The following is an 18991-nucleotide window of genomic DNA, read 5'->3' as shown; positions in this document are numbered from 1 at the left end:
CCCATATTGGGTCCTCCGCTTTGGATGACCTTCCATGAAAACCATGTGGCGAACACCGCATAAATTCGCTACCACCATTACTCCGGGACCCTATACAAACCTCTTTGGCGAGATTTCCCAACTCCGATCATTTTTAGGAAAATGAAGGGACAATAATATTTTTTTGCCAAATTCTGGAAAAGTGGCTTATTTAGTTTGTTCGGGATATAAAAATAAAAAAATTGTAAGTTGTTCAACATCGTGAGCTCTTCGTTTCACGAGGTCCGATTTGGACATGTTTCTACCTCGTAAAATCAAAAGTTATTGGGCGTTCAAAATTGTGTCGATCAGTGGGGAACTTTGTTTCAGTGAGGTTTCGTTCGTTTGTTTTGATTGTTTTAGATCCATCACAAAACAAAAACGATCAGTCCTATGTCTTTAATTGTCTCACAACTATAATTTCTTGTAAATGTAACCACTGTTGATCTCCGTTGTCGCAACGTAATTAACAACACATGTGAATTTTACTCAAAATTATATCGACAGGGAGGCAAATAATTGTAAGTAATGGATGATTCAACGAAGGAAGAAGCAATTAGTCTAAAAATAAAATTATTGCGGGAGAAAAATCAACTTCTGGAGAAAAGACACAAGTTGATCGAAGAAGATAAAAAGTGTGTAAAACCTTAGTTTGAGACAATGAAACAAATGTGTGTGTGTGTGTGTGCAAGCCTTCATTATTGTGTAAAAATTTGAAGGCAAGAAATGGAAGACTACTGTCATTATCATAACATGTCATACCCTGCAATATAGAGTAATATCAAAAAATGTTTTTAGGCATGCAGTTGCAGTTGGAAGGTCCATAGACAGCCCCCAGAATGAAGCTAGGAAGGTTTGTAAAAAACAACGATCTGGAATTTATGCATGAAATGTGATTGAAATTTTATTGGACTCTTGTCCATCTGTCATAGAGCAAAGCCAGAGGAGCAAACTCCAATTATCATGCTCATATGGATGAGCCCTGGGATGGTGGTGATGATTACCAACCACAAAAGCAACAGAGATATAGACAACCAGATCAGAGCTATAATGAACGTAGGGGAAACCCGAGAAGAGCTCCAGACCAAAGACAACCACAAAAGTATGGGAGGCACAATGAGAGATATGAAGAACCATCCCGCTATAATCAACAGGTTGGTGGATGTTAATGATTTGTTGTAGTAAAATAAACTTACGAGAGTTGTATTGGGAATTGTACATAACATGGGTGCACAATGCCTTACAGGCTGAAGAAAGAGAAAGACAAAGAAGAACCAACGTAGATAAAATGGAAGCACAGATGTCTGGACAAGTCCAGGTCTATATACCGTGTGTGTTAAAAAAAACTTAAAATGAAGTTATCAGTATATATATTTTTATGGAGTACAAATCCTTACTGTTAGAAAGGAGATTCTGACTGGCAAGATCCTGTTGGTTATCTACATGACCCTAAACGTGACGGAAGGGAGGAATATCCACGAAGACCTCCACCAAAATCTTTTCAATACAATCCAAAACGTGATCGCCCAAACCAAAGGGTATTTGTATCGTTACTAAAAACTTATGCACATTGTAATAGGTTATTGTAAAACAATAGAATTACGATGGCCCAAGAACTCAAATGGAAATGACTGTTGAGATGACTGGTCGACAGAGACGAGATTATGCACAATGGAAGACACAACAGGAACAAGCTGACAACGAACGTATGAGAAGATCTCACACCGAGGCTGGTCAGTGGAGAAGAGAATGGGACAATGAAAAGCAGTAAGCCACCTAATTTGATAAAAACGGTTGCTATTTGCAGGGACTAATTATAGGATGTTTTGGCTGCTCTTATAGCACTCCCATTTGTTAGCTATTAAGACCTAATGGAAAACTGTTTATGCTCAAGAAGTAATAACATTTGTTGTTGAATAGAATCACTGTTGTCTTTATTGGCTGCTTGCAGTGAGAATAGTCACAAAAGTGACAGACCTCCACAACATCAACAACCCAGAGGACAACGCAGTTACAGAGACCAATATTCTGAGTCACGCCAACCACAGCAAACAAGAAATAGAGAGCATCGTAAATCTGGCTCTTCACAAGACCCAGAAGGAAATTGGCCGACTTTGGGTAACTTCTTACACTTTGAAAGTCACAGACAGGGTGTACACACTGTATCGACCTGAAAGGTCTCATCAGTGCAACTGTTGACTGTGGCATTGCACTAGCTTTTACACTAGCAGGCACACAGATTTCCACTTTGTGGTACCTTTCGGTCAACGTTGATCTGTTGGGTACCCAACTATGTCCCAAATGATAGAGATGAACCACATAGCCGGTAGTGCTTCTGGCTCGGGTTAACCCAATTCATATATGTGCAAAAAGAGCCATAATATTCATTAAGATAACTTTCATATACAACAAACCGACCAACCTAGACTTGTTTATGTAAAACTTTTAAAAGAACAAAGAAGTGAAATTATCTTTACAGTAATAAAAAAAATGTTGGATTAGACGATGGTGATCAACAACAGCAACCAAAGGAAAGACCAAGAAGGACAAAAAATGAAAGGGGTTCAGGACATGCAAGTAGCTCTGCAGGACGTAGGTTTATTATTTACCGACGATAAACGTATTTGCAAAAATTATATTGGCCTAAAATATTTGCAGATAAGTCGCAGAATGATGACACTCAAAACCCAAATAACAGCAGACCTAAAACATATTCTCATGAAGATGAAGAAACCCATCATTCTGCCAGGTAAGAATACTTTGAGTGTTAACTTCAGCAACTAATTGTAAAGGAACGTAGTTTGGTTACATATTTACAAAATGCCTAAAATGATAAAACAGCTTTCCTTTTGTTGTAGCACAAATTATTGACTACTTTTTGGCGACTACCTTATTTATCACAGAGAGGTTGTCTCTTTTAATTTGCTTCTATTTTTACCTGCCAATTTTTGTGACATTTAGAAATCTTTCTCATGAGCAAGAACAATCATCAGAGAGCACCACAAATCAGTTTAACAACTACTCCCGTGGAAGAGGTCGGGGCAGGGGTCGTGGAAGAGGTAGAGGTAGAGAACCCAAGGGTGTCACCCCAAAGCCACAAGAAAAAGCCAAAAAACATCCTGATCTTAAAGTCTCCATAAAAAACCAAGAGACCCCAAACTCAGGAGATTCTGAATCTAACTCATCGGCAAATAAAACTCCAAACAGTGGTGGTTCAATGATAAGCCCAATGAAAACCCCTGAAAATTTTAGAAAAGTTGATGACTGGGCAACTGAAATGGAGATGAGAAGTCCAAGTTACAATGCTACTCCGCAAGTTGATCCTATTGTTGAAGAGAAAAATGAAGATGGAGACAGTACCAAACCCATGGAGTCTACCAGTGCAGGTGATTCAAATAGCGGTGCTACTCAGCAAGTTAATCCTATTGTTGAAGAGAAAAATGAAGATGGAGACAGTACCAAACCCTTGGAGTCTACCAGTGCAGTAGATTCAAATAGCGGTGCTACTCAGCAAGTTAATCCTATTGTTGAAGAGAAAAATGAAGATGGAGACAGTACCAAACCCTTGGAGTCTACCAGTGCAGGTGATTCAAATAGCGGTGCTACTCAGCAAGTTGATGATATCAACAAAGAGGAAAATAAGGATGTAACAGGTGATAAACCTTTGGAATCTGCTGGTGCAGTAGATCTGATTAGTGATTCCACCACTACAGATGTTAATCCTATTTTGAAAAAGGAAAAGATGGATGAAGCTAGTGATAAATTGGAAATAGCTGATGTAGAGGTTCCGAGTGAATCCATTGATAAAAATGTGCCTAATTCAGATGAGAAACAGACTGATGAATCAAACTCTGGAGATGGGGAAGAAAGGGTTGCTGTTAGTGCAGATCCTATTCAAATTGAACCGGGAACAATTGATGCATTCACAGGTGAACAAAGGGGAGAAATGAGCAGTGACACTGTAACCCCCGAGTCAAGTTCTTTAACTCAAAAAGATGTTGAAGAAAAAACAACTGAAAGTGCACTGTCAGTTGATGCTGTACCTGAAGAGCCAGAAGAAAAACTCCAAACCGAAGCAATTATAAATGCTGACAGTCCTGGTACCAAGGATGAAAATAGTAGTGAATTATATGATTCATCAAAACAAAATGGAGAAGATGCCAACAGCAATGAAAAAATAACTGCAAATCTGGAAACTGACAAGTGTGATGAAGTTGAAATTAAAGATGGTAAAGAAGACCAACAAACTGAAGGAAGTAAATCAGATGATGATGACTTTAAAAGTGTTGATAGTGAAGAAGGGTAGGTTGTATTTTTATATTATATATATAAGATTAGGCCACCTTATTGGCCGTTTCTAATTTTTGTTACAGTATTTTCTGCATTTAGCAATATAAAGTGACCGCGTGTAAGATCAGCAATTGTGTTGTGCAGAGACAACTTCGATGATGCTCTGACAACTGAGGTTCAAGAATCTGGTGAAAAAACAAATTCTTCACAAATTCAGGTTGAAACAGTGGAGGAACCACAACATACTGCTGGGGTTGCCACAGACAATACAGATGAAGATTCAGATACGAAAACTAATGCAGTAACATCAGCAGAAAATGTTGTGGAAACAAATCCCGTGCCAAACATTGATGAAGGAATATCACAGAACTCGGATGGGTAAGAAGTTGTTTCTCATAAACATGCTCACATTCATTTGTGATATCATGCATGTAACACTCAATGTCATGATGGTGTGTTGTGTTATTAACAGGGAACTCCCATCCAGCACCGAGTGAAGCAAAAGATTTCAAATGCCTGTTCATTAGCTTATACTTTCAGTGTGAGATGTCAGCTAAATATGGCAAATATTGTTAGGAACTTGCACCCAGCAATTTGCAGTGAAAAACTGTTTGTGATTCTGGCTGATGTTGGAGTTTATGGAGAGATGATAAGAAAAAATGAATCATGATTTGTAAAATCTGCATAAAACTTTTTCATTCTAATTCGTGCAAGTATGCTTCATTTGTGCTGTTGCGCTTTCGAAAGTTAATAAATTTCCATTCAGTTTGCAATAATGGCAATTGTAAAAAAATGAAACTAAAGCTATTGGTGTAAAAGGCCTGAACCCATTTTTTGTTGTTGAAACTTTGTTCAAAAGAAGGTAGTAAGCTGGAACAGGAAACATAAAGTAGTTGGATTTAGAATTGGGAAAATTATTTGATTTTGAGTATTTTGTTCCACGTGCTGCGATTTTCCTCACTAACGAGGAAGCAAAAGCGCACGTAGCTGCAAGAAGCGCTAGTTGCAGTTAATTCTAGATTTTTCTTTCTTTGGCGAAACGAAAATTTTCGGTTTATGGCACGCTGCGCTACACGCGTTTTATAGAAGAACATTATGGCGTCAGACCCATTTATGACGCGAATTTGGAACCATGAATACGCTGAAGTGCCAGATCTGTACCACCGGTGGGAAGTTATAGGGTTGTGTGTGGGTAATTAGTCAGCACCGAAATATACAACAGAAGTAGAAGAAATATCTGTATTCATTGTATGTCGTAGGCTACACTTATTGCCAATTGGTTATATAGGCTACCATGCGGTCGAAAAAGTTAAACTAGTGTAACTGGAATAGCGAAAAGGAAATCATTAAATTCTTGATTAAAAAATTTAAATAGCCTAGTGGGAAATAAGGATTCAGTTCAAACTGAAAGTGGGAAATGACATAAAAAGAAGTTATGAACCACTGCGCAAGAAAGGAGACATGTGTAACATACGTCACAGAAACCAGTGCTTGAATTGCGTAATGTTTTGCGCGCAGCTTTGCACATGTACTGCATAATCCCATAATGTGACCCAAATGATTTAGCCATCGAATATTCTCGAGTAAAGTGATTCATTCAACATCCTGTTTACCACATAAAATGTTCTCCTATGCCTAGGTCACATCACACCTATGTTCTTGTATTATATTACTTCGAGCGGTTCGTGATATCACGTGACATTATTGACCAATCAGCTCTCAGTACGGAGAGCTTTAAATGGCCCAGTTTAGACCGGTAAATCCATTCTATTTGATTCTATTTGATTCCATTCGATTCTACTTGTTTCATCGTATTACTGTTACACTGCTATTATTACTGAGACTCAAAGCTATTCGCCGGCTTGGGATTTATTCCCATAGCCTGATAATATACTGTTTATTCGGATACAACGGTTTGCTGGTGAGGTTGAAACCTTACACATCCTTAGAGCTACATGATGTGTGAAACATTTAAACAATTTATTATCATACGGGGTGTCAAATGCGGTAGTTGTGTTTGCTGGAACAATTTGTACCACAAGTGCTATGAAGTTATTGCGAACTGCCGCGGACTGTGGTTCAAAAGAGTTGGTCATATAGTTTTAACAAACGTACAACTGTATATGATTGATAGGAAATTTGTGTATAAGCTGCAGACAGATGGCCACTGTTTCGACCTAAAAGGTCTCATCAGTGCAGCTGGTGTGACTATCAGACGACTTTGCTGACCAAACGGCCAAGCAAAGATAGGAATTGATAGGAAATATCACCCAGCTGTATAGAAAGCAGGATGAAACTTCAATCATCACACCAAATATGCCATTATTTTTTTGTATTCTACCGTCACGAAAACACTTCAACCTCAGAGACTTTTATTTTTTAATCATGTAAACGCTTAATGAACAATATACATCCCGACGTGAGTTTACTGTTGTTTGTTCTTCTTTCCCAGCCTTTTTTTCCTTTCATAGAGCAGTAGTGACTCTTGGTAATCTTCAACAGCCCTTTCCTTGTTACCAAGACATCCATGCACATCAGCTCTTCGTTTTAAGGCAATATGGTCGCTTGGGTCAATCGAGAGTGCTAAATATAACCGGACAAATTTTACTTCGGTTATGTATCTCATATTAATGGAAAAGTGGAAGAATCTTCATAAATCTCCACTTACCTGTGTTAAAATCCTCTTCTGCATTTTCGTACTGATTTAGCATAAAAAAGAGGTTTCCTCGATTGTAGTAGAAGTGTGCGAACTGGGGATCCAATGTAATCGCACGGTTAAAATCCTCCATTGCATTCTGAAGAGTAAGTAAACATTTTTATACAAACTTTGAACAAATATGTCCCAGAAATTCTGCAATGTATAAGAAAGTTCAATGTTTTTCAAGCGACGTACATTCTTTGTAAAGCTTTGGTAAAACACACGCTTTGTGACGTAACATATAAACAATTATCCACCTTGGAGTCTCCAAGAAACACATTTGTTACAGCGCGGTTGAGAAAAGCGACGCTGTTCGTTGGGTCCTGCTCCACCACTGTGTTAAGGCATTGCTTGGCCTCAGAAAACCTCCGATCTCTTAAGTAAAGAACTGTGGCATTGAAGTGACCAGGAGTGTATTGTGGGTTGAGGGATCGAGCTTTCTGTTGATAAAAAACAACATCTTCATTTGTGATCTTTGGTTTAAATATGGGGCAAAAGTAGAAGATGTGCATATTTTAGGGTTAGGCTAATTACCATTTGAACTATTTTCCACGTTACTATAAATGGGAGATAAGGTACGGTTTTACCACAACTGTTGCATTTATCGATTAGCTCCTTACGTTGTAAAACGCCATTGCTGAATGCAAGTCGTGTTGACACTGGTGAACAACCCCACAGGCTGTTAGAAGTCTGGCTGTTGGAGCTCCACACTTCAGGGCAACCGATAGATCTCGAGAGGCTGCGTCGAGATTACCGGCATGTAGACACGTGACTGCTCGACCTTCCAAAGCTGATTGGCATTTTGGGTCCAGTTCGATGGCGGAAGTAAATTGTGTCCAAGCTAGCTGAAGAAAGCCACTCATCTGTACAATAAGGTGAGTTAAATATATATAGTTAAAATAATCGGGAGGTTTATATTTTGTAACTGGAAACCATTCTTGTCGGCTGATATGAGAAATTTGAAGTCGAAGTTTCCTTGCCTGTAAGTTGTAGCCTAGATGGACTCTGGCTTCCACACTGGAAGGATTTAGCCGCAGTGCTTTTTCATACTCGACTTTCGCCTCCCGAAGTTTCCCTGCATCGCAGTAAGCATCACCTCTACCGATGTATGCAGCCAGGAAGTACGGATCGACTTCCAAACATTTCGAGTAAGCTTTTTCTGCTTCTTCCAGATCCGATAACCTAGTGCAGAAACAATACATCACTTCTAAGTAATATATTTTTGAAGCTTTTGTGGCCTTCAAACAAATACACTTGGACCGATACTAAGCATGGTTGCAACATCAGCCTAGATTCACATGCTCCCACATCCTTAAATAAATTAATGGTGGAAAATTTTTCAATTGTTAAAAACGACACGAATGACCAAAGATTTTCCAGGTCAGCCTAGGTTTTTCTTTCCGTTTTAGGATTTGCTATGTCCTTAGGCAAAATTTATTTTTTTCGAATAGATTGAATGCCAAATTTTGTTATGTTACAAGAATTCATACTTGTGGTAACACAATGCCATGGTATGAAGAATTAAAGTATCTTCAGATGAAAGTAGAGAAGCCTGCTCAAGATCCAACGCAGCATTTCGTGCATCTTGAAACTCACTGTTGACGTACAACAAAGCTCGATTGACGAAAACTCGAACCCTCAGATGTTTTGCTGCTTCACTCGCATCGTCCAATGTCAGCATCAGAATTATGCTATAGTCCTGTTACATACCAGTGCTGCGTGACAGATAGGTAGATTTACCTTGATAATGTTTTCTTACAACCAAATCTGGGTTTAAATTTGTTAGTAGCTGGAAACTTTGTTGTTTCTCTGGCGTTCAGTGAATGGCCTACACTGGCCAGTCGATAAGAAATATTTAAAAATAATTATTAAAAATTTACTTAATTTACATAAAATCAAACCAGTGATGACTTTATGTTGGCTGTGGCAATATGATGATACTAAACTTTAAGAAAACCACATGATTTTTATCAAAGCTTCGAAAATGTACACACCTTCAAAGCTGCTTGATGTTTTTTCATCTTGTGCAGACACACTGCACGGTTGTAGTAAGCAAGTGAACACTGTTTGTCTAGTCGAATCGCTTGCGTGAGATCAGTGATGGCATGATGGAAAGCTGAAATGCGATATTTCAATGCACCACGACAAAGTAGAGCCCGAACACTTCGTGGTCGTAAACGAAGAGCCTCATTGCAATTGAGAATCGCCTAAAAAGATAAAAAAAATGTGTAAATGCGTACCTTTGCAAACGATTGGGAGTTAAGTAGTTTAAACACTGTTGAAATGCCAAAGATGAACAAGCATGTTTGAAACAATTTTGACAAACCGGGAGCGGTATAAGAAACTGGATGCGCGCAAACTTGTTTTGTTTAATCCAACTATATTCTTTATGCGGCAAAATTCTGATAAAAAATGGAGAAAAATATATGAACACACATATACCTTGCTGTATCGCTTTTTGGTGCAATAAAACGCCGCCCTACTAAGATAAGCTTCAAACAACTTTGGTTGAAGGGCAAGAGCCCTGTTCAGGTCTTGCACTCCTTTCGAATGATCAAGTTTTAAGCGGCACATTCCTCGCTGGTAATAAGCTTCAGCGTAGTTTGGGTTTATCTGTTTTTAAGTACTTTGTGAATTGTCCTGCTTTGGCACTCTTTGGCCCTGCCAAAGCAGGACAATTTAGTTGCAGACATAAGACTGATACGGCACATTTCTTAATTTGATGATGTCAAGTACTTTGTAAAATTGCTTAGGTTTAACTTTCTTGTATAAACTACCTTAAGTGCTTCGTTGTAAGAGAGAAGAGCTTGGTTATGGTCACACATTTCCACGTGACATTGTCCAAGCAAGAAGTAAATTTCAGCGCTCTCTGGTGGCGCCTGGTGGTTTTGGAGAGCAGTTTCCCCATAGGCAAACAGCGTCGACAATTCAAGGGCGTTTTTCAGATTTGTGATTGCTTCCTGAAACGACCGACTCACATTTTTCTTACAACATAGATATTTTATTGCGAGTAATTTTAAATTTATTTTTGTACTTTTTTCCCCTCACGCTTCAGAATGTATGAAATATGTTTGCCCCAATTAAAAAAAGAAGGGCACGCGGACGATTATACCTTGAAACGTTGTCCTTTAATAAGTGCTTTGGACAACAGCACGTACATGTGTGGGACAGGCTTAGTACGACAGGCTGTGCTCAGACTATCCACTGCCGCCGTATGATTGCCCAGAAACGATTGAACAACGGCCTGTTGTGTAGCAGACGTTGAAACCAAACTCTGTAACATACGCAATAGAAAATTTACCGACGAATGCCGCGATTATTTTTAATGTCTAACCTTATCAAGGGTGGCGATGTGTCTCACGCAGTAAGCTGCAAGTTTAAGTTGGCGAAGTTGAAGCAAAAGTTTTCCCCGTCTGAGGTAAAGATGTCTTTCAGTCGGTTTCAGATGTATTGCTCTGGTGATGTCGCGGACAGCGGATCGATAATCATGAAATTTTGCCAATGCGTCGGATCGGCAAACGTACGAGCTGCATAAATAATGTACCGCAATGAAATATACTTAAACCAAAACTTGTTTTATTACCGTATGTAGGTCGGGTCGCCTTTAATCGCCATTGAAAATTGTTTTGCGGCTTCCCAGTAGTTTTCAGTCACCTGTAAGGACAAAAACAAATATAATGTCACCCTCAAATCAGCTTTCTGAAACTCTGAAACAGGTGTCCACAGTTGTGTGGCAATCTAACAAAACCTTTCATGAGAAAGGTCGGCAACCCTTTCATTAACTCTGTTGAAGCTCTATGCAAAGCTCATTTTGGAAAAAAAAGTAATTTGAATAAATATTTAACACTAAAAGCTTTCGATACTCTTGGACGAATCTGCTGCTTTTGTAGTTTCAGTGATTTCGGTGCTGAGATCGCTTGTTGACGGTTACGTTGTTTCGTGTGCATTAACGGTTAAAACAACCCCTGCTAGTTGAAATTAGGCTGACAGTGGGCCTGTATGCTTAATAGTCTAGTATAAAAAACGGCCAACAACTTGATTTAATATTTTTATGTCACCTGTAAATGGATGAGACCGATGTTGACGTGAGCACATGCAAGTGTGTGGTCAAGTTTCAGAGTTTGTTCAAAGTCCGCCATTGCCTCCTGGTACTTTTTCAACTCACTGTAGAGAATTCCACGATGCAGTAAAGCCTGCATCACATAAAATACGTGAGTTCCTAGTTATTTTGCCATTTATACAGCGGTGTGAGGTAATTTTATAGGTAGCGGGGCGCTACGACATGAAAAACAAAAAATTGTAGGGAAAAGATGGCACGTCTTGATAATGACCAATCATTCACTTGTACAGCAATACACCCCTGCTTATACATGTATATGTTTAAACAGTATGGTCGCCGGTCGCCGCAGAGAACCAGCAGCGTTTTTCCGGTATAAATACTCACACTCACCAGTACGTTTTGTTCTGTATCGTCCAACAGCAAAGATACACTTAAATCCTGTAAAGCTTTGTGAGGTGCAGCAGTTCTCAACAATGCCCCTCTGTAATAATAAGCTGCAGCGTTTCGTGGATCGAGGTGGATTGAGGCTGACAAGTCCATCAGGGAGCTTTCGTGCTGGTTCAGCGCACCATAAGCTCGTCCTCTATATATTCTGTTAAAATCATGAGCAAATAATGTAAGATTTTAAGGACCATTCGCAGTATCTTGGATAAAAATTGGCGTTTTTTTTGCTTATGGGATATCGCAGGAAATGTTAACGGGAAGTTGATCTACTTTTGCAACTATACCTTGCTTCTGCATTTAATGGTTCCTTCCGAATGAGTTGAGTAAATTCGGACACTGCCACATGCCACGACTTTTTATTAAAGTGGAATATCGCTCTTTTCAACAAAGCGTCAGTCCGAGTGGGATTCAACTTCACCACTGACGCATAATCTTCCATCGCAAGCAGCATGTCTCCTGAAACATCGCCAACAATTTTATGATACAGTTGGTTGTATTCTATCAGTTGCATCCAAAACTAGAAACGTCTCTCAATTTATTAAGATAGAGCAAACAAACATAAAAACCTGTTTTTTCGAAAATAGAAGCACGTCTGAAATATGGTTCTTCGTTTTCAGGATTTAACTTAATGGTTTGACTGTAATTTACTACAGCCATCGTGTAATCGCCCAATGAAGCAAAGACATCACCCCTTGATCTGAAACATATAAATAACGTACATATTTTAATCCAAGGAGTTAATTTAAACTTAAAAATCAAGCAGTCCACGACGAACTTATTCGTGTTTTTCTTTGAAATCTGCAACTCTTTTTTAAATATAAACATCATTAAATAACTAAAGGAAAACCAAACCGATTGCGTGAATAATCACCAACTTATTTTAGTGAATAAGTCTACATGCTACAACTATTTTACCATCGCAAAAGCTTAAATAAAGGAGCACCTTTGAAAGAAATTAGTCTACTTTAGTCGGAAAATCACATATTTTTGATGCAGGACTATAACAACATATGTTTACAAACGACGGTCAACGTTTCGGAACTTAAACATTTTCTAAATTAAAAAATCAAAGCTAACTGACCTGTATGCGTCCACATCCTTTCTGTTAATCTTCAGCAACGCGTTGAGATCATCAAGTGCATCGTGTTCCTGATCTTTTAGCAAATGAATGAGGTGACGTTGCCAGTAAGCTTGAGTTAGACGAGGTTCAGCAGCAATAGCTGCGTTCACGTCGTCCAACGATTGTCTGACAAAAAGTATTACAATAACTTCATTTTACGAAAAAACATTGCTTTGTTACTTTATATTTCCAAGTTTGCGATGCAATGTACCACGCCGCGACAAATGGCATGCTTTCCTGGCTGTTTCTGATGGAGGTAAATTATCAATTTGTTCGGTCAAGTTTTCAACCTCATGCCTGATGCCTTCTTCCGTATCTTCAACCGTTTCTGTGAATTGAGCACTAAACTTTTGAAAAGTCTTATCATATATTAACATGGGTTACCTGGATGAAAAACAATGGCAGGAGGAATAGTGTCTGGAACACTTGTCTTTTCAGTCTTTTGCTTTAATGCATCTTTTTCTTTTAACGTATCTTTGCTGTTTACAAAATCTTCATCAGAAAATGAACTGCTCTCATCATCAGACAACGGTGGAAAAACCTTAGTAAGTGAGAATTATTTTCTGTTTTATTTGTGACAGATAAGAAAATATCAATGATAAATTTTAAACTTAATTAAATGATGAATACTGATAATTTAAACTTTAAAAAGCAAGCTAAAACTCTTACTTTATCAAACCAGTGATTCCAAATATCCCGAACCCATTCCCGCAAGTCATCTATTTTGCTTGGGTATGCTTGATGGTGGTTGATGAACCAACCAAAATCCATTAAATTGGGTTGACTTATAAATGTTTAAAAAAAACTGTATAAAGTTCTGGTTGGTCACCAAGTACTACTATTTGCATATGCTATGATATTTAAAGGCTTGTTAAAACAGCTAAAACAGAGGGTTAGTTCTAGAGTATTTTGTAATAGCTAACAACACAGTTTACATTCAATACCTTGTTGAACGCATAATTCTCTTGGGCAGTACGTCAAACTTGGATAGCACTTTAGGTTTTGTAAAAAAAGATTGAATAGACAAGCTTCGTTTTAATTTGCTTGGGTTATAGTTAAGCAATTGTTTTCTTACAGTCTGCACAAATTTCTTGCTTCGTTTTGGTTTCTGCAATAACAGTTGTAATGCAAATTATAAAAAATACCAAACAGAAATTTTTACCTGGGATTTTACAAATTAAAGTTTAATTACAACTTTGACAAAAAGCAAAATTTACCAATACTAGTGTCACACATGCTGTATGTCTTACAAGTTTTTTAGTGGAATACGTCACATATGACTTTCCAGCATTGTGCGTTTGTTCTACCAAGGTCCCAGACCGGCTTTCTTTAATCTCAACATTCTGTGTGGATGACCGGACATTTATCCGAGAATCTTGTTTTTCCTTGTTTGATTCAATTTCCTAATAGGCAGTAAACAATAACTTAACAGAAAAGGATTAGATTTGCACAAAAACGCAGATGATCTGAAATTTATGAATAAATTATTGTGATAAAACATACTTTTTCTTCCACATCAGAAACAACATTAACACCTTCTTGTAATGGTATTTTCGCATTTTTTTCTTGCTGCAATAACTCCCTTTGCTTGGTGATTTCTGCCATTGCTATCTGGTAGTCTGTCAATACCTTTAAAATGTAGGTACCAAGATGTTCAGTACAATAGCAGAATATTATATGATAACTCGTAGTATTCCTATGTCTTCATATTCATAGTAGCTTTTGTTTCTAAAGTTTCACAATTATAGAATTTTACACAGTTTGTTATAAGATTTTACGAATGGTAAAAGTAAAAAATATTTTTACAAAATAATATTGAGATTTGTTAAAGAGAGGATAAATTAAAAATTAAATATCCAAGTATTTCTGACACACCAGCCATTGGATTCAGAAAAAAAACATCCATCCGGCCAGAATTATTTTACCAAAAAGAATGGTCATTCCAGGTAACTTTTATTATTTGATTTTACACAGTAGAATAATTTCCACATTTTATTGAGTACCACTGTAACATTAAATGCACATAAAACCTAATTTATAACATTACCAGGGCATTAGCAGCACTGAATGGTGCAAAATAAAGATTTGGAGTTGATTTTGACTTGGAAATTGTTTTCCCATCTGCAGGAACCGACAGCAAATTCTATTTACAATATAAAAAAATTAAAACTATTGGTTTGCACATAAAACTGCCTTAAACACCTCCATTGACTTGTGCCTTCTATTCAGTGTTCTTGGATTAAATTCTATTTTGTTCTCATCTTCCACCACTATGTCTGATAGGTCATCATCACCTTGCCAACTCTTGAAATGAAAAATACTTGTGTTACAATTAGTGATGTCTTGCTCCGGATCCGGGTACCCAGGACCGGCCAGATATTTACCAATTTTAAATACCCGGACCCGGCCGGATATTCCGCTTAATTTTACCGGATAGTTGGCAAAGAGTTTTTGTCTTAAAAACGGACAAACGTTTCGCAAATTACTTGTTTTTGGGTTATACTCACCGACTACCGATTTTTCGGTTGCTTGTTATTAAGGTTTTTCGTGGCCTGTTATACCATATTAATAAATACCCACTGTGATTTGTTCCACTCATGATAAGCTAACCTTAAAATTATAATAATAATAAATTAAATGGATAATTTGAAACTGAGAATCCCTAGTTACAATGCAGTAATGTTTCATGCAAACGCATGATTGACAGGATCACCCCACTGCACAGGTGGCTGATCCAGCTATTCTGCAATGCTAGTAATATGAAGCCTGAAAACCTGATGGTAGTTGCATTACTGTCAATTACAGTTTTAGGTACTTACCTCTTCCTCTGGTTCTTCTTCTGCAGACCTCATCGTTCCATGATACTTTGGAAACATAAGAGCTTTTACGGCAGAAGTGGAGAGTCCCATTTTAGGAGGTGCAACTGTCCACATTAACTTCCAAATTCCCCAGTCTCTTGTATCTGTTCTGTAAAATTTTGTTTGTGTTTCAACATTATTACAAACTTTAAAGCAGGAACAGTTAGTTGCTTTTTAAGACTTGTGAAAACATAAATGCACAACATACAAAAAGGGCACATTGTCTGTTATTTTTATGTTTTAGTTTATATCTGTCAGAAATTTACTAACAAGTTCACATAACCAGACATGAACCAAAAACACAAACAAAAATCCAGAACATGCAGATGAAATATTATTTATCAATAATAAATATGTTGAAAAGAAATGAATTTGTTGTGTAAAAATAACATTTTTGTTGGTTATATTTTTAGCAACACATCATTTACTTTAAGCCCTGGATCGTGTAATCTGTTTTGGTAAATTCTCCTTCAACAAGTTTTCTCCATCCATCAATGTCTAGAGGGTCAAGCTTGCTGGAGTCAAAGGTGACAGATTTGTCAGGCGAAGCTTTGTTTTGTTTATCTTGGAATGTGTTTGGCATTGTTTTCCTGTGATATCAGCACATAAATTTGACTATATAAAAAAAAATAGTCAAACAAATGATCAAACACTGACAACAATACTAAAATTTACAAACATGTAACAAGACATGATGAAACTAATTTAATTAATATATTCTTACAGCAAAGAAAAATCCAACTAAAAGCAGCTAATTGTGGTTAAAGTGGCTGATATTACAGAAAGTCAAACTTATTTATAAACCAGATTAAATATTACAAAAAATAATTCTTACAACTACCTGAAATAAGCTTGCTTTTGTGACATTGGGGCATCTCCTACTCCCACTATGGGATGCTGTGCTGTGTGTGCTACCTTACTTAGTGCATATTCTTTGGGTGAAACTTCTAAATCACCAATAGAAGGAAGTAGACACAACCGATGAATTTTTCCTTTGCTCACAAACTGGGGCATTTTCGATGTTCTTCCAGCTATGTCATCATTGTCTGTTTAAACTTTACTTTTTAAGTATACAATTTCATCTGATGCACATAAATATTTGTTTGACTTTAAACCCATACAAATACATCCAAAGAAGCCAGTACATGTTGGATTTCAACAACTTAAAAGGTCAATTAGGTAAACCAATCGCGGTGATAGCAAATCAACTATAAATAAAAATGAAATACCTTTTGGAACAGGCTTTGCCGATTTTTCCAGCAATGCTGGACAACCACCTTGTACATTTAAAACATCATCATTGGTAACATTCAAAGACAAGTTAAAGTCATGAATTGCCTGTTCATAATCAAAACTCAAATCTGAAACATTAGAAATAAAAAGTTTATAAGCTCTACATAAATTATTTCATTTTTCATATACCTTCATCCTGAATCATAGCAATTGGAGATGAAGTTTCACTTAAAGAACTGGTTCCAGGTAATGCATGAGATGACTTTCTCAGTAATATTGATGAAACATCTGGAATGCCTTGTACACAGCACACATTTGTTTAATGAAAATAATTGATTTTAGAGTTAAAGGAAAAAACTGTAAAAAACTTATGATTCTTACCAGCTGGTGCAGATATTTGGCTTGCTAGTGTTGATACCGTGTCACTCACATCAACTTCAATTTCTATCTCAACTTTTCTGGGAGTTTTGTTGTCCATGTCACTTGTATCTGGTGTTTCATCAGTCAACTCCAATTGCCTTTCCTCATCATCAGTTTGTTTCTAGTAAAACAGAATAACTGTAGCTGTAAAAATAACTGTAAAAAAATCTAGAATACGAAATGCTAAGTAAAATAGCAGACACTTGGTGAGCAAAAATATACTTTTAAAGTACAAAATTGAGTTTTAAAAGGGAAAAACATATTGAACCTCTTGCATCCACTCTTCAGCATGTGTCATTACTTGTTGCAAAAGCTGGTCAATTTTCAGATCAGACAGTGATTTTTGTGTTCCACTTGCCTGTCGGGAAGATCTCAGGGATTGAATCATGTCATCAATTGACCTACATACATAATATACCTATATTTTGCAATGTACTAAGTTCGCAACAAACCTTTTAGGTGTGGAACCAGCATCATCAGGGGAAGGAACCATTAATACAGGGGAACTTGTGCTGATTGTCACTTTTTGTGCTGAAGGTATTAAAACAAGTGCTTAGACTGCCTTGCATTTAGGTAAACTTCACTTCAACATGCATTTTACAATTAAAAAGTATTTTTTGGGAGAAACATTTAGGAAAATTATGGTTCTAATCACAATTTCACAAGTTGCAGTTTTATCTTCACTTTTTTTAGCAGGTTTTATGGGATTAAATATGCATATTGAAAGCAAAACATATTATCTTGGTGAAATGTAAACTTGACGAATAGTTTTTAAATAGTACTTTGGTTAAACATTAATACACAGGATACATAACACTGTGGCTTGCCAGTTCAGCTGTAGTGCACATCTCATCATTTTTTTAAAAATAAATTTAGGATTATTTTTTAATACAAGGCAAAAAATTTTGGGAAGGTCACTTTAAAACAGGTAGCTTGTGGTATTAAAGCAATAGTGCAGCCCCAGATGCTCACAAACTTGGACCCTGTATTAGACAATACTCACACTTTTCTGACTTATCCACTGATTTTAAAGAACCTTTTCTATAACTGTTGGAACTGTTGGGAGGTGCGGGGGCTCTTCTTTTTTGTTTTACTTTCACTTGGGATCTGGGCATGTCTGGAGGTCTGGCCCGGATACAAAATGGGGCCTGGGTTGTAGTTCCCTCAGTTGCCAAAATTGCTGGCATTTTCGGCTTGTGTTTGGTTGTAACTTTTTTAAATTCTTTTAGTGTTTCATGAATTTCTGAGGTACAAGACTTTTCATGCTTTTCATACTCTTGATCAGAAATACTTTGCAAGGATCCTCCAACCACCATAACATTCAAGTCATCAACATCTAAAGAGCTTCGTACAGGAAATACACCCAATGAGGTAGTCTTAGGCTTCAACATGTCTGCTTTTAGGACTTCATCTTTGGAAAATGGAAGCGTGTTACTTACTGCATGTATGTTTGAATCAGCCAAGCCTTTGTCCAATGGGTTATACTTTTTCCACTGTTGTAGAGTGGTTTTGGCCATGATTATCTGTTAATCCAGAGGAAAAATATAAACCTAAATATATAGTAAAAACAGATATAAAAGCAGATACTATGCAACGTTTTAAATTCTAACGCTGGCTGTTTTTCAGCTGCTGGAAAGATAAAAGCACGGGTTTTCCCCGGCTTACACAGTGTTGGCATAGTAACGCAGATCCAACTACAATCACCACTGTCATTCTGTCATTTTTTTCGTAAAATACGTTCCGCATCATTGAGCAGCATTGCACAAGAAGGTTTAACTAATCCAATCGAGTTTATTTCATACCAGTTAACATTATTTTGCAAAATATTTCACTTGCTAATTATTTCGCAC

The 18991-nt window shown here is 37.2% G+C and overlaps 2 protein-coding genes across 2 annotated transcripts; one reads left to right on the top strand and one right to left on the bottom strand.

Moving 5' to 3' along the window:
• Window positions 1-519: 519 nt before the first annotated feature.
• LOC145897789 (uncharacterized) lies at window positions 520-5078 on the top strand. Its single transcript, XM_082986232.1, has 12 exons — window positions 520-653; window positions 817-871; window positions 951-1172; window positions 1265-1336; window positions 1422-1556; window positions 1616-1785; window positions 1970-2136; window positions 2521-2610; window positions 2677-2767; window positions 2980-4320; window positions 4453-4686; window positions 4781-5078. The coding sequence occupies exons 1-12, from the start codon at window positions 547-549 to the stop codon at window positions 4803-4805; spliced, it is 2709 nt and encodes a 902-aa protein (XP_082842358.1). The 5' UTR covers window positions 520-546; the 3' UTR covers window positions 4806-5078.
• A 1557-nt stretch (window positions 5079-6635) lies between these two features.
• Window positions 6636-18687, bottom strand: LOC145897143 (uncharacterized). Its single transcript, XM_082985324.1, has 34 exons — window positions 18145-18687; window positions 17594-17672; window positions 17410-17542; window positions 17103-17262; window positions 16911-17018; window positions 16718-16849; window positions 16330-16534; window positions 15917-16078; window positions 15450-15597; window positions 14833-14934; window positions 14678-14773; window positions 14134-14259; window positions 13881-14033; window positions 13575-13738; window positions 13300-13414; window positions 13015-13171; window positions 12811-12958; window positions 12592-12756; window positions 12077-12207; window positions 11795-11966; window positions 11457-11658; window positions 11065-11199; window positions 10590-10660; window positions 10341-10533; window positions 10119-10280; window positions 9784-9966; window positions 9449-9619; window positions 9001-9213; window positions 8497-8705; window positions 7987-8188; window positions 7627-7869; window positions 7264-7446; window positions 6977-7103; window positions 6636-6891 (listed from the first exon to the last, which is right to left on the bottom strand). The coding sequence occupies exons 1-34, from the start codon at window positions 18656-18658 to the stop codon at window positions 6734-6736; spliced, it is 5622 nt and encodes a 1873-aa protein (XP_082841450.1). The 5' UTR covers window positions 18659-18687; the 3' UTR covers window positions 6636-6733.
• Between the last annotated feature and the right edge of the window lie 304 nt (window positions 18688-18991).

The sequence above is a fragment of the Ascidia mentula genome, chromosome 4 (genome assembly GCF_947561715.1).
Source record: "Ascidia mentula chromosome 4, kaAscMent1.1, whole genome shotgun sequence".
Taxonomy (NCBI): domain Eukaryota; kingdom Metazoa; phylum Chordata; class Ascidiacea; order Phlebobranchia; family Ascidiidae; genus Ascidia; species Ascidia mentula.
Note: the sequence above shows the minus strand (reverse complement) of the source record. Positions and strands in the feature narration are given on the sequence as shown.